This window comes from Oreochromis niloticus, linkage group LG18 (assembly GCF_001858045.2).
Source record: "Oreochromis niloticus isolate F11D_XX linkage group LG18, O_niloticus_UMD_NMBU, whole genome shotgun sequence".
NCBI classification, from domain to species: domain Eukaryota; kingdom Metazoa; phylum Chordata; class Actinopteri; order Cichliformes; family Cichlidae; genus Oreochromis; species Oreochromis niloticus.
The window spans coordinates 29,724,173-29,742,808 of record NC_031982.2 but is presented as its reverse complement, the minus strand read 5'-3'; the positions used below and the strand labels follow the sequence as shown (position 1 = coordinate 29,742,808).

At 39.8% G+C, this 18,636-nt stretch overlaps 1 protein-coding gene across 5 annotated transcripts in view; it reads left to right on the top strand.

Moving 5' to 3' along the window:
* Nucleotides 1–18,636, top strand: part of esyt2a (extended synaptotagmin-like protein 2a) — a 52,733-nt gene that overhangs the window by 18,754 nt on the left and 15,343 nt on the right. For all 5 annotated transcript variants that reach the window (XM_025900150.1, XM_025900152.1, XM_025900151.1 and 2 more), the window contains exons 5-9: nt 210–286; nt 889–961; nt 3,766–3,855; nt 14,195–14,250; nt 18,420–18,540. In XM_025900150.1, the coding sequence (XP_025755935.1) occupies nt 210–286; nt 889–961; nt 3,766–3,855; nt 14,195–14,250; nt 18,420–18,540 (417 nt within the window). The remainder of the gene's footprint in view (nt 1–209; nt 287–888; nt 962–3,765; nt 3,856–14,194; nt 14,251–18,419; nt 18,541–18,636) is intronic.

The window sequence follows — 18,636 nt, the reverse complement described above, 5'->3', positions numbered from 1 at the left end:
GTGTTCAGATCTTTTACCGCATGTTTCTATTTGTGACTCCTTTGTTGACTCGCATGAACTGATTTAATCAGAACTGGAAAGTTTCTTGCCTCACATGTAGAATTATGCAGAGCTAGTAAACATTAAATAAAGCTTTTACTGCAGGTCTGGTCACATTTCACTAAAGATTTCCTTCGTTTTAACCTTCATGTCTTCTTTTATTTCTGCAGCCGCTGAGAGTGAATGGAGTGAAAGTTTACACAGAAAATGTGGACAAGAGGCAGGTTATCATGGACCTGCAGATCAGGTAGACCGCTCAGATTCATTCATTGTTGAATTCACTTGACTTGGCCAAGCGATGTAATCTTAATTGCACTTGTTTCTTTCAAATTATGACTTATGTACAAATCTTAGCATCAGGCCTTTATTTAAAACCTGTCGTTTGTTTAATTTGGTCTGAATCAGTTGACGAGTTTTAAAACTCCTGCACTTTAGTTTTTCACACAGAGAAAATTCAGACTACACATGAGGTCACTTTGTCGCTACTTCAGTAAATGTTTATTAAAGTGCTCATTTTGTGTGCTTCCTTTTTCTCAGTATCATAACTGGTAATAATTGTCAGTTGTGTTACCTGACTGTTTTTTTCCAAACAGACAGGATCATTTCCACGCACTCGTTTTTTGAGCCCACGCAGAAATGCTCACTAGCACATCAAATGTAGATTAAGCCACCATCAAATTAGCCAAACAGATTTGGATGGTGGATGTACAGCCCTCTCCTCGGTTTGTGTGTAAACTTGCCCTTTAAAATCTGAATAAATGCAAAATGTGTTTTTGTTTTTATTCTTTTTATCTTCATATGAATACACACATGAATCCCCTTCTACGTTCTTCTCGCCCTTCCTTTCAGTTTTGTCGGGAATACAGAAATTGACGTGGACATCAAAAAGTACTACTGCAGGGCTGGAATCAAAAGTATACAGGTATGAATCCAAGATAGATGCAACATGTTAAGTACAATAGTTTTATGCCTATTTATCCCATATAAAGAAATGAAAATTGCTAAGTCTATTGTTACAACACTTTCTGCTTCCTATATTTAACAAAACTACGATCCCTCCATCTTCTGCTTTTCCAGTTCAGGGCCCAGTAGGAGTATAGATAACCGTTGTAGATGATCATCAAATAGTCACACCTACAGCCTATTTACTATAACCAGTGACCCTAATATGCATAACTGTGAAAAGAATGCCAGAATACCCGGAGCGAACTCATGCAGACACGGGGAGAACGTGCAAATTCCACAAAGAAAGGCTGGTGGATTTAAACCTCCTTGGCGTAAGGTGACCGTGCTAACCTCCACACAGCTGTACCCAAAACTACAAGTCCATTAATTCAATAGCCTGAAAACTGAAAGTGCAAAAGCTGAGACAAGAAATCAGTCATGTTATTTATTTTATTGAGACCTCCTGCATGAGTCATCACTGTTCCCTTGGAGTACAATGACGACTCATCCAGTAACTTTGGGCGGATGGTCGTTCCTGGGAAGGTTCACCACTGTTCTGTGTTTTGTCCATTTGTGGTTAATGGTTCTAACTGTGGATTTCTGGAGTCTCAGAGCCTTAGAAATTTTTTTTCCATAGTAAATTTTAGGTGCCAGGAACAAATGAATGTCTGGAAATTCTCCCTAATAAATGATGTGGCTGATTTAACTGACATAAAGTTGTTATTCAAGTACTGATCCTTGAAATTGTCCTAGTGGTAGTAGAAGTAGTAACAGTACAGTAACGGTTTCTAAAAAAACAAATGAATGAAAACCTTAAAAACACACACTGTACCACAGCGGTGACTTCTACATCAAGTACTGACCTCTGCGGAGAAAGTTAATTGCATCATGTGTTTACACAGGACTGATAAAGAGACGTTATCCACTCAGCTGTTGGCACAGGATCAGACCATGTTTGCTGTCCAGAGATCAGAGTGGGAGAGAAAGTGAGAGGAGAGGACCCAAAGATTTACAGGGAGAAATGGCTACGTGTACAAAGCCCAGTCGATGTTTTCCTTTTGTTTGGCTCAGATTGTAGAGCTGCAGTCCCCGTGTCAGCATTTCATAGGCTGCTGAAGAATAAGTAGTTTAAATGGAGAAGATGTGAACTGGGAGCTTATCATGCTTCATGAGTCATTCGGGTTTACGCTTCTCTATTCGCTGGCTGTCGACTTTTTTTTTTCTTTTCTTTTTTTTCTTTTTTTGCTGTCACATCTTTTATTTAAAAAGGTATCTTCTTCCTCCCAGTGGGCCTCTGATAGAGCATTATCAGCTGCACATGACTTCTAAAGCATCCTCCTTCAGGGAGAAATGAGCTACAGGACGGAAAGTGGCATAAACAAGAGGCTATCTGCAGTCTTTCCGCTGCACGCCCGTTTCGATGTGCAAAATGCTGGTATTTGATTACTCAGAGCAAGCTACAACCAAATTTGGTGCTACAGACGGCCAGTCTGCATATCTGAGGTTTGAGTCACTGCAGCCTCTGAGAAACCTGCATCCAAAATAAAGAAACATTGACTTTGTGTTGCAGACTCTTTCTTCATTCTCGGTCCTCAAAATTAGGATTACAGTAGGCTTAATGATTACAGTATATGTGAGTCTGCACTTTCCCGTTAGTACAGCCTATCTAGTTATATTTTGCGTTCTTGCAGGAAGTGGGAAATAAACTCGCTGGTTCTTTTTCCCTCTTTCACCCACCGTGTATTTTGAGCTGCTGTTCCACTGTTCTGTGTGGATAACATTACATACACCCAACCACCACCCACGCCTCACGGTTGAACAGAAATCTGAATAGACTCTGTATATATGGTAAAAAAAAACTATGATATTATTCCTTGGTATTTTACAGATTTTTGACTCACAGTTTGAAATAATCGATGCTCGTTCAATAAGAATTGTCAGAATTTAATCAAATTTGTCTCTTAGTGGGTCGTTGCACAGTTTGTGTTCACTGTTAAGGTCACATTTGTCATTTTACAGGCAATTTTTTTTTTTTTTTTTTTTTTACCACATAATTGGTCAGATTCTACTCAAACTAATGGGTCCTCACACAATATTCATTGTTGCTGGTGGATTTTGGTCATTATTTCTTGCAATGCAGCAAAACAGTAACAAGAAAACATCACTTTCTCTCTACTTTAAACATTACAGTAACCTATGATGGATCACGGGCTGTAAGTGGAAAAAAGTCAAATTGAATGCAAAACACAAACAGGAGAAGAAAGACAGTCTCCTGACTGATAATCCTGTGACTTCTTATTCCCACCCATCCATTCACCTAAGCTGGACTTTGTAGATCTCTAAAACGAGTCTGTTATCTCTCAGTAGCCAATAATACGCCGTGACAGCTGTAACCCTGTTGGATTTTTACAGGGAAGCAATCAAACTTAAAGATTAAACAAACAGTCTTACTCTTGTTTTTTTCCCTGACCTGGATTCTGAGGCTTAACAGGTAACTGAGGGGAAGAAAAAAATAGAGTTAAAGATTAGATGGTCCTGCAGGCTGTGATCAGAAGCGATAATTTGGGTAAACTTATCTGTGGTGTGTGCGGTCCAGTCTGAACGCAACCAGAAAGCAAGTCACTTGGATCAGAGATGAAACGTTTGTCCCACTGAGAACGCTACGTCAGATGAACAGAACCACGTTTTTAGGGCTCATCAGTGTAACCTGGACCTGGGGGTCATCACAGGCTAAAAAACAGAAGACTTATTTGTGATGTTTCTTTCTTTTTTTCTGTTCAGCTTCATGGAGTGATGAGGGTGGTGATGGAGCCGCTGCTGGGGGACATCCCTCTGATCGGAGCCCTTTCTGTCTTTTTCCTCAAGAAACCTGTGAGTACTTTAACTTTGGGCAGCTTCTCGCAACAGAGAATATCCTCTGAAACGCTTTCAGGTCTTGTTGTTTCCATTATGTTTTCTGGTCAGATTTTTACATTAACGAGTCCCAAAATGCTTTGTTTTCGTTACGCCCTGATCTGCAGTTCAAAAAAGGGGAAGATGGAGCTTTTTACATGAAAACACAAGCACACGTTTTTCAAACTTTGAGCTAATAACTTGCAGAATTCTAGCATACCGGTACCAGCTGTTATCACTGAGATCTTATTGGTTTTCTTTGCCCGATGATGGTCCTGCTGGTACTGTACACTTTGCCACCTACCACAGCGCTTTTCTCTTCAGTCTTCTTGAACGCAGCCTACCTCAAGCCCTCCTTTATCAGTGCATTCCTTCTCTTTGACTGCTGCCTTCCTTCCTGTGCTTCAACACGTCCCCCTAGATTCAGGCTTTGATGGTGGCACTCAGAGGAAAAATAATTGCTATCATAATCTTCAAATAGAAATGTGAAATTGCCCCTGTCTCAATAAACATGCGTCTTCAGTCTGAAATTAGTAGGAGGAGGCTTTTGTGGAGTTTTGAACTAAACGCTGAAGCTTGTGGTTCAGAGCTAACCCAGGAAGAAGTCAGGGCGGTTACAAGTGATTTTATCTCTCTTCTGTCGTCTGCTGTGAAACAAGGTGTGGAGAGCTCAGGCAGCTCTTTGCTGACATGGAACATACATCAAACAATAAAGATTTTCAGATTAGGCCAGAAAATGAAATCAAATTCTTGATTTTCTTAGATGTTTTTGTGCAGAATTGGAGATAGACCATTTAAGTCTGTCAGATCATTTATATCACCTGCATATGTGTGAAGTACCCTGACAGGGTCCCTCTTCTAATCTCTTACCACAAAGGATCTAACAAAAAAAGGGCGACTGCTGACACATTTATTATGACATTGTGACATCAGCGTTATGTCTCTTGTAAAATGTATTTGTAAACTGACCTCCTTAATAATTTATTATAGAGATGTCCTGGGGCAAGGAGCCAAACACTCATACGCAGTGTTCACTTCAAGTATATAAGGTCAGATCCTGTCTGTCAGGAAGCTTTTCACCTCTTAAGGCATTTGAATCATTTTCCTTTTCAGGATGTTTTAAAAATCATTTAAATCCTTCCTGATTGAGCTGTATTGTACTTCCGGATGTAATGAGTGTAGTAATATGTAACGTGTGAATTTACACAGTGCAATTTTGTAAGTCAAAGCAACAGATCACTCGCCAAATTTGTGTTCTGCTCTGTAGTGTCGTTTATCCTCGTTTATTATTTTGCTATAAATTGCCCAGTTCCAGAGATGACGCCTGCCCTCAGGCCATGATCATGGAGCTTGATGACATTCACCAATCTGGTACAACAATCGTATTTAAAGAGGAAAAAACAAACAAACCCTCAACAGCTGTGTCTCTTTCCAAGAAATAGTGACCTGATTATTCAAATAAGCTGTTCTGTGTAAGAACTATTGTTTTTCTGCATCTGCCTTCTGTTGTGTGACTCTGCAGATAAAACACGCAGCTACCTGTGATGAGAGTTGCATGACTGTAACTCTGTGACAGGATGCAAGTGTTAATCACACCTCTTTGGCTGAGCTGTATTAGCTATATGCATGCTGCTTTGATTAGCAGTTGTCGACAGCAGAGAAATGTTTCCTTCAGCGTGTGGCGGGTTTCAAATTTGACCAACAGTTGAAATTTAGGAGGAAATATTTGCTACCTGTAATAATCATAGATGAAAAAGAGAACAGAAAAAGGAAAATAAGACGGAAATAATTCGAGAATCTGAAAATCCCGCCCACTGTGCAGGTTTCTCTTCCCTCTCTGTCTTAACCACCTCTCACCTGAAGCATGGGTCTGCGTCTGCGCATGTAATGCAATGATTGATTGTTGATTTTAACCGGAGTCAACTAAAAGTGAGGCAGCCCAGGAGGTTTTTGTGTACTTCTGTTTTTGATATAGCTAAATATTAAGTTAGTTCATAGTAATGCCAGATTTTATAAATAAATCTTCACAGATTCTGTCAGGATAGTTACATTTGAAAGACATCCAATAAAGGCCTGTGATTGGCTGGTGCCTCGTGTCAAAGGGTAGATTTCTGTTGTTGTGTTGTGAATCAGATTTATCAGTTGGGAAAATTTGCAATAAATACCTTTAATTAATATGTATTTCCTGGAATTGTTACTTAAACTGCTGAGTGATGGTAGCAGTAAAGAACTTTCCTGGCTTATTAAAAGTGTCTCTGCAGACTAGCAGCATTGCTTCCACAGCTATAGATGGTATGTTGTGGTGTTATCATTATACCTGGTCGATAACAACCCTCACGCTGACGGTTACCTGCTGCTGTACTGCCACAAATAAACCAACTCGTCACACCGAGCGTGACGTTGCTGATATGTCTTCACTGTTGTTGTTTCTCCTTCCCGTTCCTCCCTGTGTGCCACAGTTGTGTTGTGACAGGTTGCTTAGCTCCAGGCGTGACAGCTGTGTTCTGACAATGCGGCTAATCAGGAAACTGAGCATTGGTGTCAGTTGGTATCAACCACCAGCCAACTCTGTGTTTTGGTCTATTCTGGTGTGTCTTGTGCTTTTGATTTCATCAGGGGCAAGTTTGAGGCTTCTATCGGTTTAACAGTTTGTATTCATCGCACGACTCTGCGCAGGGCAGGGTTTGTGTATTAGTTGATGCACCACTTTCATCCAGATCGATTTTCTTTTAAGTGTTGTATTATCAGGAGAATATATATACATAATAGAAACATCAAAAACATCATGAATGTTCAAATAATAAAGCAGACTTTATTAGTAATGTCGCTGTTTTAGCATCTGACATTGTGAGCAGGTTAACACTGCAGTTGTATAAAGTAACTGTTTATTACAATTACTCTCTATGTTTAGGACACATAATTTAATATAACTTGATTGAAATTGGCTTATTAACAGAATTGATCAGTTTTCTTACTATAAAAAATTATTTTTTTATTGCAATGAAACATAAATGTAAAACTTGTGCTTCCAGGAACTGCTCGCCAGCTTAAAAGTGCAGCAGACGTTTCAGTAACTGTAACAATGAATACAGTAACTGTATCACATCATTTAGCATGCACTTCACAGTAGCTACAGCGATGTCATTGAAAGCCTAAACCCAACCAAACGGCAAATAAAGTGTAGAGAAGTTGTAAACTGTAAAATGTAAAAATGTAGTATTGTGAGATATTGGTGATATTATATGGATGTCGGTCAGCATCAGTACATTAAGCCAAAAAATGGTAATCCGTCACATTTGAACATGAGAACAGGAGTGGGAGTGTGTTTGACGGCTGCAGTGAGATTTAAACGAGCCACATGGTGACCAAAGTGGCATCAGACCTGTCCAGCATAACTCTAAGGCTGGTTTTACATGTAGATCGGTCACACCATCCAAACAGGTCCTCGAGTGACACAGCACTCTGACACATCACTTTGAATGACACAGCAGTTTGAATGACACAGCAGTTTTAAATAACAGCCACCCTAAATTTGGCTGTCCTGACATAACAGGACAAAAGATTGTGGTGGTTGTATGGTTTCGTTGAAGTCATAAACCATGATACCAGGCAGTATTTGTATTTATCTGCTATGAATTATTTGAACTGTTTGCTTCTATAGCGTTCAGCAGAAGTTTTTACTTTGAATGAATCAAATTTACACTACTGGGCTCTGTTGAGCACAAGTAAAAATCACTGATGTGTTTCTCTGCTATGAGAATGTAAATGTGCTAGAAAGTGTGGGTAGTGATTAAGGTTAGGCGACGTGTAAAAAATTTTTCCAACCAACAATCATCAGTTGTCCAATAACCGACGATAGGCGATATATTAGCACAGTGGTAATTATGCATGGACTGATTTGCAAGTTTAGAATTTATAAGTTTTGTTTGAAAGGAATATTTTACCTTCTTTTCTTGTTCATTTCAGTATTAATAAAGCTACTTTTTGGATATTTAAAAAAAAAAATTTTTTTAATTGAGATGCGCCAAATTGCACAAAAGACTTAACATTACCTCAGAGATTTATTTTTTATGTTCGCTGGAAGAGATATTTTGATTTTTAACTTACTTTTTGTTTAATTTTGTATTTGTTGTTTGATCGAGTGTGTAAAACACAGAAACACTGTCAACACGGTTATAGTGGAAAAAAGAAGCCAGTTTCTCCTTGTTTCCCTCCCCACCATAGTGTTTTTTGTTTTTTTTATTTAAATAAAATGTTTTTGTTTTTTTTCTGAACATAGCCTACTGCCTTTCTTTCTTTCTGTTATATGTATGAGTGCATGTATTGCTGCTGTATCTGGGCGCACTCTGCAGAGGGTGCATTTGTTTGCAGCTGGAAGAGGGTGCCGTTAAAACAGCACTATTAATTTTTTTTCCATTGACTGCTTCGCTTAGCTTCAACCAACATTACTAGCAAACTTACTCATGGGCAAATAAATAAATAAATCGCTTTTGTAAAAACGATCGGTGAAGGGCTCAGCCTATCATCGATAGTCGATGTATTCGTCCAATCACCCAACCTTAGTAGTGATGCTGTCCTTAGTTTTTTGTAGCGCAAGAAACTGAGCGACGCTGTATTCTTCATCTTTTTTTTTAATACCCAAAATAACAGCTTAGCAGCGTCCACACAGTAAGTTGTGGTTAGTAAGACACCATCTTACGATCAGATGAAAATAAGGGCAGCTCTTTCTCACACTTCACACAAACACCTCACTGAAGAAACGTGAAGAAACTTTTTCAGTCCGAAGCGGATACCGTGGCTTTGGGTGTCTGCCAACATAAACTATCTGATCCGAAACCAGTGTCGGAAAAATAAGCTGAATTCCTCATTTTAAAGAGGAGACAGGGAGTATTTCTTATTTCTGTAATGCTGTGTCTGTCAGTAATCATCCATCCATAAGTTCCTTCCACTTGCCCAATCTGGCCTGTGCAGCGTTTACCCAGAGTGGAGATTAGGTCATCTGTAATCAGATTTAACTTGTTTAAAATTAAATGAACACACAGAAATTAGTTCAATAACTATGCTTACTGAATGTGTATTTATTGGTAATGAACAAAAAAACAATTGGAACATGATAAATGCAGTAAAGAAAGCATATAATTTGAATTCACTTGAATTATTTGTGCTAATTTTGTTTCATGTTGGTGTCTCTGCATTGCTGACATTTATGGTGGCACAAGTTTTGTTTTCTCTATTTTCAGTTTCACTCATAGAGAAACTGAAAACACTTCCACTGTTCATGTGGAGTGGAGCAGAAAGGAGGCTGATGTAATGAAGATACTTTTAATTGAGTCAATGGCAACCGATGATATTAATGCAAAACAACCTGTCCAACAGGTTATGAATCCAAAATAGCAAAGAAAAGAGAGAGAGAGAGAGGAAGGGAGAAGCCAGCGAGGATCAACATAAAGTACTGCAAACACGCTAAACACACGGATGGCACAGCAAGCATGAAACTACTCCAAACTGCAGACACGCAGAAACAAATGAAAGCTTTTCAATATCCAGTCCAGATTTTGTGCATTCATAAAATAAAGATAAACGAGTAACCTTCCACTTCCACTACGCTGAAGGTTTCACTCAGAGTGAAACCTACAGCCTGATGCCTGCATAGAAACCCACAAACAGCATTTGGATGACACTCAAATCAGTTGTGGTGTGAAAATGAACTATAATGAAATAACCTCATCAGCCAGTGCAGAGAGCAGTTTAGCATGTTTGCAGACTGTGTCTATACTTTGATTTTCAAAATAAAAAAACACCACTGAATCTTTTGTTCTTTTTTTTTGTGATTTCATTCATTTCTAATGCGTTCTTTGAAATCCCCCAGCTGCTTCGATCTTTTCCTGTGCCAGCCTGGCGGAGCAGTGTTGTGGTCCACCATGATCTACATAGAGAGCTAACTAGGCCACAGAAAGACATGCGTTGCTGTAAATCGTTTGTCTCTTATGGTAATAACTCTCAAAAGAAGAAAAGACGCACACCTTTGAAGTCTTATTAGGTGTATAATTTGTGATATTTAATGCATTTATTGCTTGATTCAGTTTTACGTTAGTAAAGCGTAGTATTGTTGCTTTTATTATGACTCATTTCCTGTTATATGTATGTATGTATATCTTACTCTGTGCTAGAATTTTGCCAGTTTCTCACGTCAGTTTTCCCTCATTGCTACTCATCTGCTTCCATTGTATCAATGTTAGCCAACATTTCACATTTTAATCCTATTTTATAATCTTTTTCACAGTTTCTTAATAAGAGAGATAAGATAAGATAAAACTTTATTAATCCCTCGGGTGGGTTCCTCTGGGAAATTCGGTTTCCAAAAGCACAGCACCGACAGAAGTTACAGAACGTGAGCAGAATATTATATATATACACATATATAAATACAGAGACATATATAATAAAATATACGAAAGGGATAAATGGAATAAATAGGAATAAGAATACAAGGGAATTGCACATTTCAAGTATTGAAGTCTATTGCACCGTTGACTATTAACAAAAAGTATTGCACAGTGAAGAGGCACTACAGCTTAGTTGTTCCCCCCTCCTTTGTCCTCCTGTCTCCCCTCCCTCTCCCCTCCAGAGAGGTGTTAAACAGTCTGATGGCGTGTGGGACAAAGGAGTTTTTAAGTCTGTTGGTTTTTGTCTTTGGGAGAAGCAACCTGTCACTGAACAGACTCCTCTGGTTGTTTATGGTCGTGTGCAGAGGATGCCCAGCATTGTCCATAATGTCCAGCAATTTTTTTAGTGTCCTTCTCTCTGCCACTGACACCAGAGTGTCCAGCTTCATGCCGACCACAGAGCTAGCCTTCCTGATCAGTTTTTCCAGCCTGGATGAGTCCTTCTTTGCTGTGCTGCTCCCCCAGCACACCACAGCATAGAAAAGTACTCCAGCAACCACCGACTGGTAAAACATCCTCAGGAGCTTCCTGCAGATGTTAAAAAACCTCAGCCTCCTGAGGAAGTACAGTCGGCTTTGGGCTTTTTTATACAGGTGCTCTGTGTTGCATGACCAGTCCAGTTTGTTGTCCACCCACAGCCCGAGGTACTTGTTGACCACCTCCACCTCCTCCCTCTCTATCTGAACCGGCAGTGGACCTGCTCTGGACCTCCCGAAGTCCACAACCAGTAATCTCAGAGATACTGACCCACTCCTGCAGACACACTCTTCTCCTCTGACACTAACATATTATTAGTTTTGTTAAAAGTTGCATGTAATGATCTTGAAAACGTATAAAAGCACTGGCAAGACATTGTTCCACCTTAAGTCTACATATACACATTTACACATATATTATATTTGTTAACCTGGATAACTGGCACACTGCTCACACTCCTGCAATGATCAGTGGAGTGGTGTTAGTCTGAGCCAGGTGATTTCCTAACAAGAGTCTGAGCATTGTCCTGCGAGCTGTGCAATGCAGTGCAGTTGTGTGATAGTGAACACTAACTATCAGTCAGCTGATTGTCGCCCCGAAAAACTGAGGACAGAGACTGGTTCTTCCCCTAAATTTAACTTGTTACTCTATGAAAAATCAGGTTTCTAGATCAGTGGTTTCCAAATGATGCGCCTTGATTAAATTCCAGGTGTGCGATGGGATTGTGTAACAACCCTATCATGTAACTGCTACGTCTCTGAGGTCAGCTGATGGATGTTTGTGGTACCTATGTCCAGATTAAGAACTAAAGAGGCTTGTTTTGGAGGTTGTGGGTCCGAGTTAGAACTTGGATCTGTTGTACTTGAAGTCTTTAGACACTGTTGATACCTTTAAGAAGAAACTCGTGATCCTGCCTGTTCACGTCTCCTTTATGTAATTTGATCTGTTTATTCAGTTTTAATTAAAAGTGCTACACAGATACATTTTAGAGCGCAGCAGTTGTAAATTAATGGATTCATTTACTGTTTGTAATTTTTTTTTCATGATGGATGGATCAGAGTCCTCCTGGAACTGGACAGCAAACAACAGGAGTAAATTTAGGCCGTAATGAGATTCACAGTGTCTGCATTAATGTTTTGGTAGGGTGCGGCATCCAGATCATTATTTGGTATTAAAGAGACCAAAGTGTGCCATCACATAAGTCCATTACAGCTGCTCCACCTCTACCTGTCGAGTCTTGAGCCGTCCAGCTTTGGTAAGCCTGTGCTCGCTGCAGCCTTGAATGTCTGTTCCTGGATGACGGGTTAAACTCCAACATATCTTCTGCTCTTTTATTCCATCCATCTTGACGTCTGATGTTACTGATGTTGTGTGAGCACATTTTCCTTTTTATCGAGGTTATCATTAGTAATGACATCTTGACACCCCTCTCTAACCAACCATCATAACAGCAGATTCATTCCCATCTTTCTAACTAAAGCTGACTTGTATGACCTGCTGCATGATTTGAGGATTAGATCATTACATTAATAAGCAGGCATGTGAGTGTACGCACACAAGTACTACCACTGGCTTCATAGTTCCTACCTTTACTTGGGCGTGTCAGGAATGTGGGGTTAGAATCGAAGAGGTTAATTACTTCTCCTTGCTATCTGGTTTTTCAAGAAACCCAGTTAAAGTTCCAGTACAAAAGCCTCATAACTGGGTTAGAAATCCAGGTTGAGCTCTCTTTCTGAATATCAGAGTCCTGGTTAACGCCCTTTGTGAGTCTATTGTGGAATCAGTTGGTGTATGACGAGAACATGTTCCCGCCTGCATGTTGGGTTTCATCACGGGAGCACGCTAGCAACCTGCTGTGTCATTAAAAACACATTAAATAGCACCGCCTTCGATAAAGTTTCTGTTTGCATTATTCGCTCTGTTGTTTCTGTGCAGCTGACCGGCTCATATTTACCAGATTATCTTAAATAAGATAAGAAAGTTTTGTACTGTAAATAGTGGTAATTACTGTTCCGTACAATCAGTCTGACTCATCTGAAACTTTCATGCATTTTTATCCCCCATCATAGAAAAACACTAGCATACAAACACCATGTTAGGCTAACAACTGACATATATGGTTTTGTCTAAACGTCCCACATGTAAACACACTGCTTGAACTTCCTGTTGTCCAGATGCTATCTGTGTCCGTATAATTTTCTGGATAAAAATGACTAGTAACTGTGACATTAGCAGTAATACACCTTCAAACAGTGCAACATGTTCCTGAGACATTTACAGCAAGTGACATTTACTACACAGTCTATCGTACCCAGGTTTGATCTGTGCAGAAGATAGTCTGGCCTCTCTGGCTCAGTCGGCAGCAGTTCATTCCTGACTGTTGGAAATGGCTAAAAAGCAGAAACATAAGGATTTAAACCAGCTTGACTGTTTGTTTTGTGGCAATGAGTAAGAGGAAGTTCACTGTTTGTCAGGAGTTTGTCAGGAGTTTACTGTTAAGTGTTATGATGAAATTGGATTTCTTTTATTAGCCCTTATAATGTAGACTTAATGTCTTGCAGCTAATTATTTGTTAGTATAAAGTAATGCCCGCAGTCAGTGCTGTGTGCATTCACACGGGAAGCATCCGTATCGATTATATCGACTGAATTCAGAGCTCGGCTCTTGGCCGTTCCCATCTGTGTTTTGCTGACTCAGTGAGGAGCTGTTAATATGCAGGAGAAGATCTCAGAGAGACTCTCTTTATTATTTCACCGTCTACATCGAGCTGCTTCGGGCTGCTGCCTTGTCACACATTTGATTTGGCAGTTTTACACCAGATGCCCTTCCTGATGTGACCCCCCCTCCCCAGGGGGATATGTCTCTCCAGCTGGAGTCAAACTAGCGACCTATCAAGCGTTATCTACTGCACTCTGGAAGCACATGCTTTCAACATCTGGCTTCAACATCTGTATGAAATGGAAAATAAAAGTATCCCGTTAAGAATTGTCATATAGTTGAAAATTGTCTGGTTTATTATTTGGAGAAAAAAGAATAAATCTGTGGTTTTGCTGAGATTATATTTGGGTATTGACTCATTCACATTTTCAAATTTTATTAAAGTGTTAACATTTACTATGGCACAAAAAGCTTTTTTTTAAAAGCAGTATAAAATGCGAGTGCAGAGGGAATTTTTAATCATATTTCCTGAAAATCCTCAGACTTGCTGATCTCTGAAACCTTCAAAAATCCAGTCTAAAAATTTAATATCTTTCTCTGTCATCACATTTTCATCAGAAAGCATTGAAGTTTTAAAAATACCAATTGGCCTTTTGCTGTTTTCTCATCTTCTTCTAATTTTTTTTTAGTAAATCTAAATAATAAAGTCTAAATTGTAGTATTTGTCTGTTTTTCAGTTGCTGGACATCAATTGGACTGGGCTCACAAATATGTTGGACATTCCTGGTGTCAAGTAAGTACCTGCAGATAATTATTTATAAATAAAATCTGCTGTGTGATTTTATGAGGATGTCATGCATTGTTACAGGCTGGATTGACAATTATTTGCATTACGAAAGCAGGAGACATTCTTTAAGTTCAGTTCAGTTTCAACAAAGAGACGGGCATCCCCGCACTGCAGCGAAGGGTCTGTTATGGGAGAACAAGACGGCTAAAGTCAAATAGAGAAGTTTGGTCTTCTGATTGAATTTTTTCAAAAGTGGTGACTGTCACAGGCAGTGATGAATCATAGAGGAATAACTGCTGTCCCAATGAGCCATCGTAACACTGTGACTGCATGTTTGAGGCTATTTGTTTCACATAAACTGTGTCATGTTGGAGTTAATCTCTCTCTCACGCACACATGCAAACACGCACCTACCGTTCTCTTCCTGTTGGAGGCGTTGTCACCCACCGTGATACCAGAGTGTTTTGTGTCGCTCACATGCTGCTGTGGAAGTTGTTGAGCATGATAAATATTTCATTCTGGTTTTAATGATCTGTAAACCTTAATTCCTCGTCTCATATAAAAACCAGATGTGCATTATTATGACATATTGTGAGAATCGCTGGACACATTATTTCAGATGATTTAGAGTCTGTGAGTTCCAGTTGGATGCTGTGGGAGTCGAGAGCACCTAATCTGTAAGAATGTAGTGAGTGACAGAGAGAGGCTTACCCACCTTTAATAAAACCCAGTTGCTTTGTACTGCTGTGTTTTGTTACATTTTGTGAGAAGACTTGTTTTCCTTTTTGGTTTCCGTTCACGAATATTTTCCTTATTCTGCTGAGCTCATGGAAATATTAATTGACCTGGACATGACACAAAGATTGCAGCTTGCTGCCAGCTGCAGCAACTGCAAACTATTAGTGTTTAACAAAAAAACAGGAGAAATCAGACCCTGAATGACTTACAGGGTCAGTTATTAGTTCCTTTAGAGTTGGATTCTTTATTAAAATAGCTGTGAAAACTCTTAATTTGTGGGGGGAAAGACACAAATTAGAAATGTAATTTGGGCAATTCAAAGCAAACTGCTTTTTATGGGAAATAAAAAGTCTTGTAACACATAATTTTTTATTTAGTATTCATTACATATTCATGATTTCTCTTTTCCCAGCTGCCTGCAAGTATGAGCTGACACAGACACAACATTAAAGTCGGGCTGAACTAAGATCACTTAATTTTTAATCAGAAAATATCTCGCTTCCGATAAGTTTCACCACGTTACAGTTTTGGAAGCTCAAATATGCCGAACACTCGCAATCATGTTAAAGAGACGATCACAGCGGACACAGCCGGAGCAGGCTCTCGGGCTCTGATGCTCAAACTATTACGTTAACCGCAGGATCACAGAATGGATTATAACCATTCATTTTCCCCTCTAAGTGTTGATATTTTTAGCTGTGTTATTATGAAAGCAGACCCGCCATAGACAGAGATGGGACGTTGGTTGGATTTGTGGGAAGATTTTCCAGACAGGAATTCTTTTTTTCATCTCTAAGGACACGGAGCAGTCTTTGGTCTCTAAGCTTTAAGTCTTTTATTCCATTTTAAAGGGAGCGAATGTGTTTGCCAGATCCAGCTGTGTGGTAATTTGTTCCCTTGGTTGAGTGAAACAGATTGTTCAGCAGAAAAAGACATTGAAAGCTTTATGTGCTTCATTTTATGGCTTTGTCTTTTATGCCTACTATAACTTAACTTCAGACAAGACCTTCAAGTTGTCGCTTTAATTAACTCGTCTGCCAAAGTCGATGATACGTGATGAAACGTGATGTCAAAAGTGTCGCTGGTGCATTACGGGGTTATAAGATTTTATTTTCTCCTGCAAAGTCAAAATGTGCAAACCTTAGATAAAAGTAATTGTCAAAACTTCTTATTTTAACTAACAATTTGTATTTTTTACAAGAGAATAATCATCCTAAATCTTAATAAGGTTAATGTTAGTGAATTTTACAGCCTGTGAGCTTCCTGCACTTTGTGCTTTTACCTTTTGCAGCGGTGGCGAGAGCTCAGCTGAAAGCAAAGGCACATTAACATGCTTCATGTTTGTACAAATGTGAGCTGACACACTGAGGTTAATGTAATAAGCTAACATGCGACTAATAACAGTGATCAGTGATGCAGGTTATTAACCACTTCAGGTTAGTATGTAACCAGGCTTACACAAGGCTTTTCTGGTGTTTCTACCACTTTTACGAGAACGGCATTAAGAGTTATTTTGACATTTTTGACTTGTGAAGACTACAAATATAAAACCACGTAGTGTTGGCAGAGAAACAGACAGCAGAGTCCAGCCCAGACGCTAAGACCTGAGCTCTAATTGTCTCGCGCTAACGTTGTGGTGTGTTTGCTAGATAGCGTTTAAAGCATCTTCTGATAGTACGTCTTCCAGGCTCTTGCTCTTGTCCGACGGTGTTGCCTTTTAACATCACTGTGCTATTAAACGTAAGTGTACAGTAAAGTGTATATGAAGGGCTGTTAGGAGCCTTTATGCTCTTGATGATTTGATGCTTGTGCAGCACTTTTTTTATCACACAGTGTCAGAGGTGTGAGAGTGTCTCACAGTCTGCTTCAGAGAGCCCAGTCTTTATAAGAGTCCATCCAGTTGTTGTTGTTGTTGTTGTTGTGATGTCAGTCTGCACCAAAGTGGGGATTTTTCCCTTGAAGTTCTTGAAGTTTCCTTCATTTAAAGCCCTTATCAGAGCAACAACTCCCTGCCCTGGCTGCTGTTAGCACACTGCTAGCTGTGTTGCTACTCCTTTATAGGCGTGCTGCTGCTGGCTGGTGGTTTACTATTTGTTGTCAGCAGAGAAACACTCTGCGGTTTCTAAATAACTCCACCCTGTGAAATGTAGCTATCCTTGTTCAGCAAGTTCAAAGAAAATGTGTGTTTGTGTGTGCACATGTGTGTGTGTGCGTGTGTGTGTGGTGATTGAGCTACAGACCTGCGATAGCCCCACCCACCTCTTCCTGTGCGTGAGGGCACTCATATTTCCTCACTGAGTATTTGCATTTAGCCCCGAAACAGTAGGAAAACCTGAGGTCACCCCTAGCTGCTTCCTTTTTGAATAGCAGCATTAATGCCACACACACACGCACACACACACAAACACACACAATGTTCAGTCTAATACCAAACCGAGCTCCTTTTATAGGGTTGATGGGATGTGTTGAAACCTCATTGAGTGTTTTAAGCATGGGCCTGGCAGCAGAATTGCACCACTTAATCTCATCTGGAGGCAGTTATGTAGTTAAGCAAGCAGCTCAGGAATCAGCGTGTCGACACTAAAATCAAGTTTGCACTGATGTGAAATGCCAGAGTAAAGCTGACCCAGAATCAGCTGCTCCAGAGGATTAAGTCATTCCTTCTGAAAGCAGCCGATGCTGTTCTTACACAGGATGCTGCTGCCACCTAGAGGAAAGAGGTCAAATATCAAAGGATGAGCCATACACGGTATTTAGTTTGCTGTCAAACAGAGATCATTTTGGATTAATACAGAGGAGCTGATTGAACTTTTACTATTCAGAAATTCAACAACAACATGATTCCTCCCAGAAACAGTGTCTTGATTACTCCGGTCATAGAACAGCTTTACCTGCAAAGAAAAGCAGTGTTTATGCTGCACAGGAAAGATGGTTGTTTGTCTTTTATTTATTTATTAGCGTTTTTGTCAGTTTGGGTCCAAATTGTGAATCTGAGGGTTATTTCCATGTATCGTTCAGAATTTGTTATTTATAAGTCAGCGAGTCGTGTGCTTGTTGTGGGTGTGGCTCCGATATGTGACTAACTATATGGTCACCTGATTCCGTCACATATACTTAGACATACCACAGTACTGAGTCTGTGTTCCATGTCACTGTGCATAAACAACAGCTGGGATTTACTGCTGTCTCGGTATACTTGTTGGCTGTTTTCAGTCTGGATGAGTAAAGATTTGTTTTTCAGCCACTAATCATCATGTGAATGCATTTCAGGAACCAGAGAGAAGCATGACTAAGCACACCTAAGTATGCACAGGGCCTCGCTTTGCATAGCTGGAGATTTTAACACAATATAACGTCAGTTTTAATGATTTCTTACATTTGTTCTTCATCTCCCGCCCCTCCCTCTCTCCTTCTCTCCCCGTCCATCACTCTGTCAGTGGGTTATGTGACAATCTACTGCAGGACATCATCTACAGCTACCTGGTGCTGCCAAACCGCATCGACATCCCGCTAGTGTCAGAGGCCCAGATGGCTAGACTGCGCTTTCCCATTCCCAAGGTAACACAATGCAGCAAAGTAAATTATAGCTGTTAAAACTATAAATTTAAATCAGTTAAATAGGTGAATAAATCTGTAATTTGGATGATTTCCTCA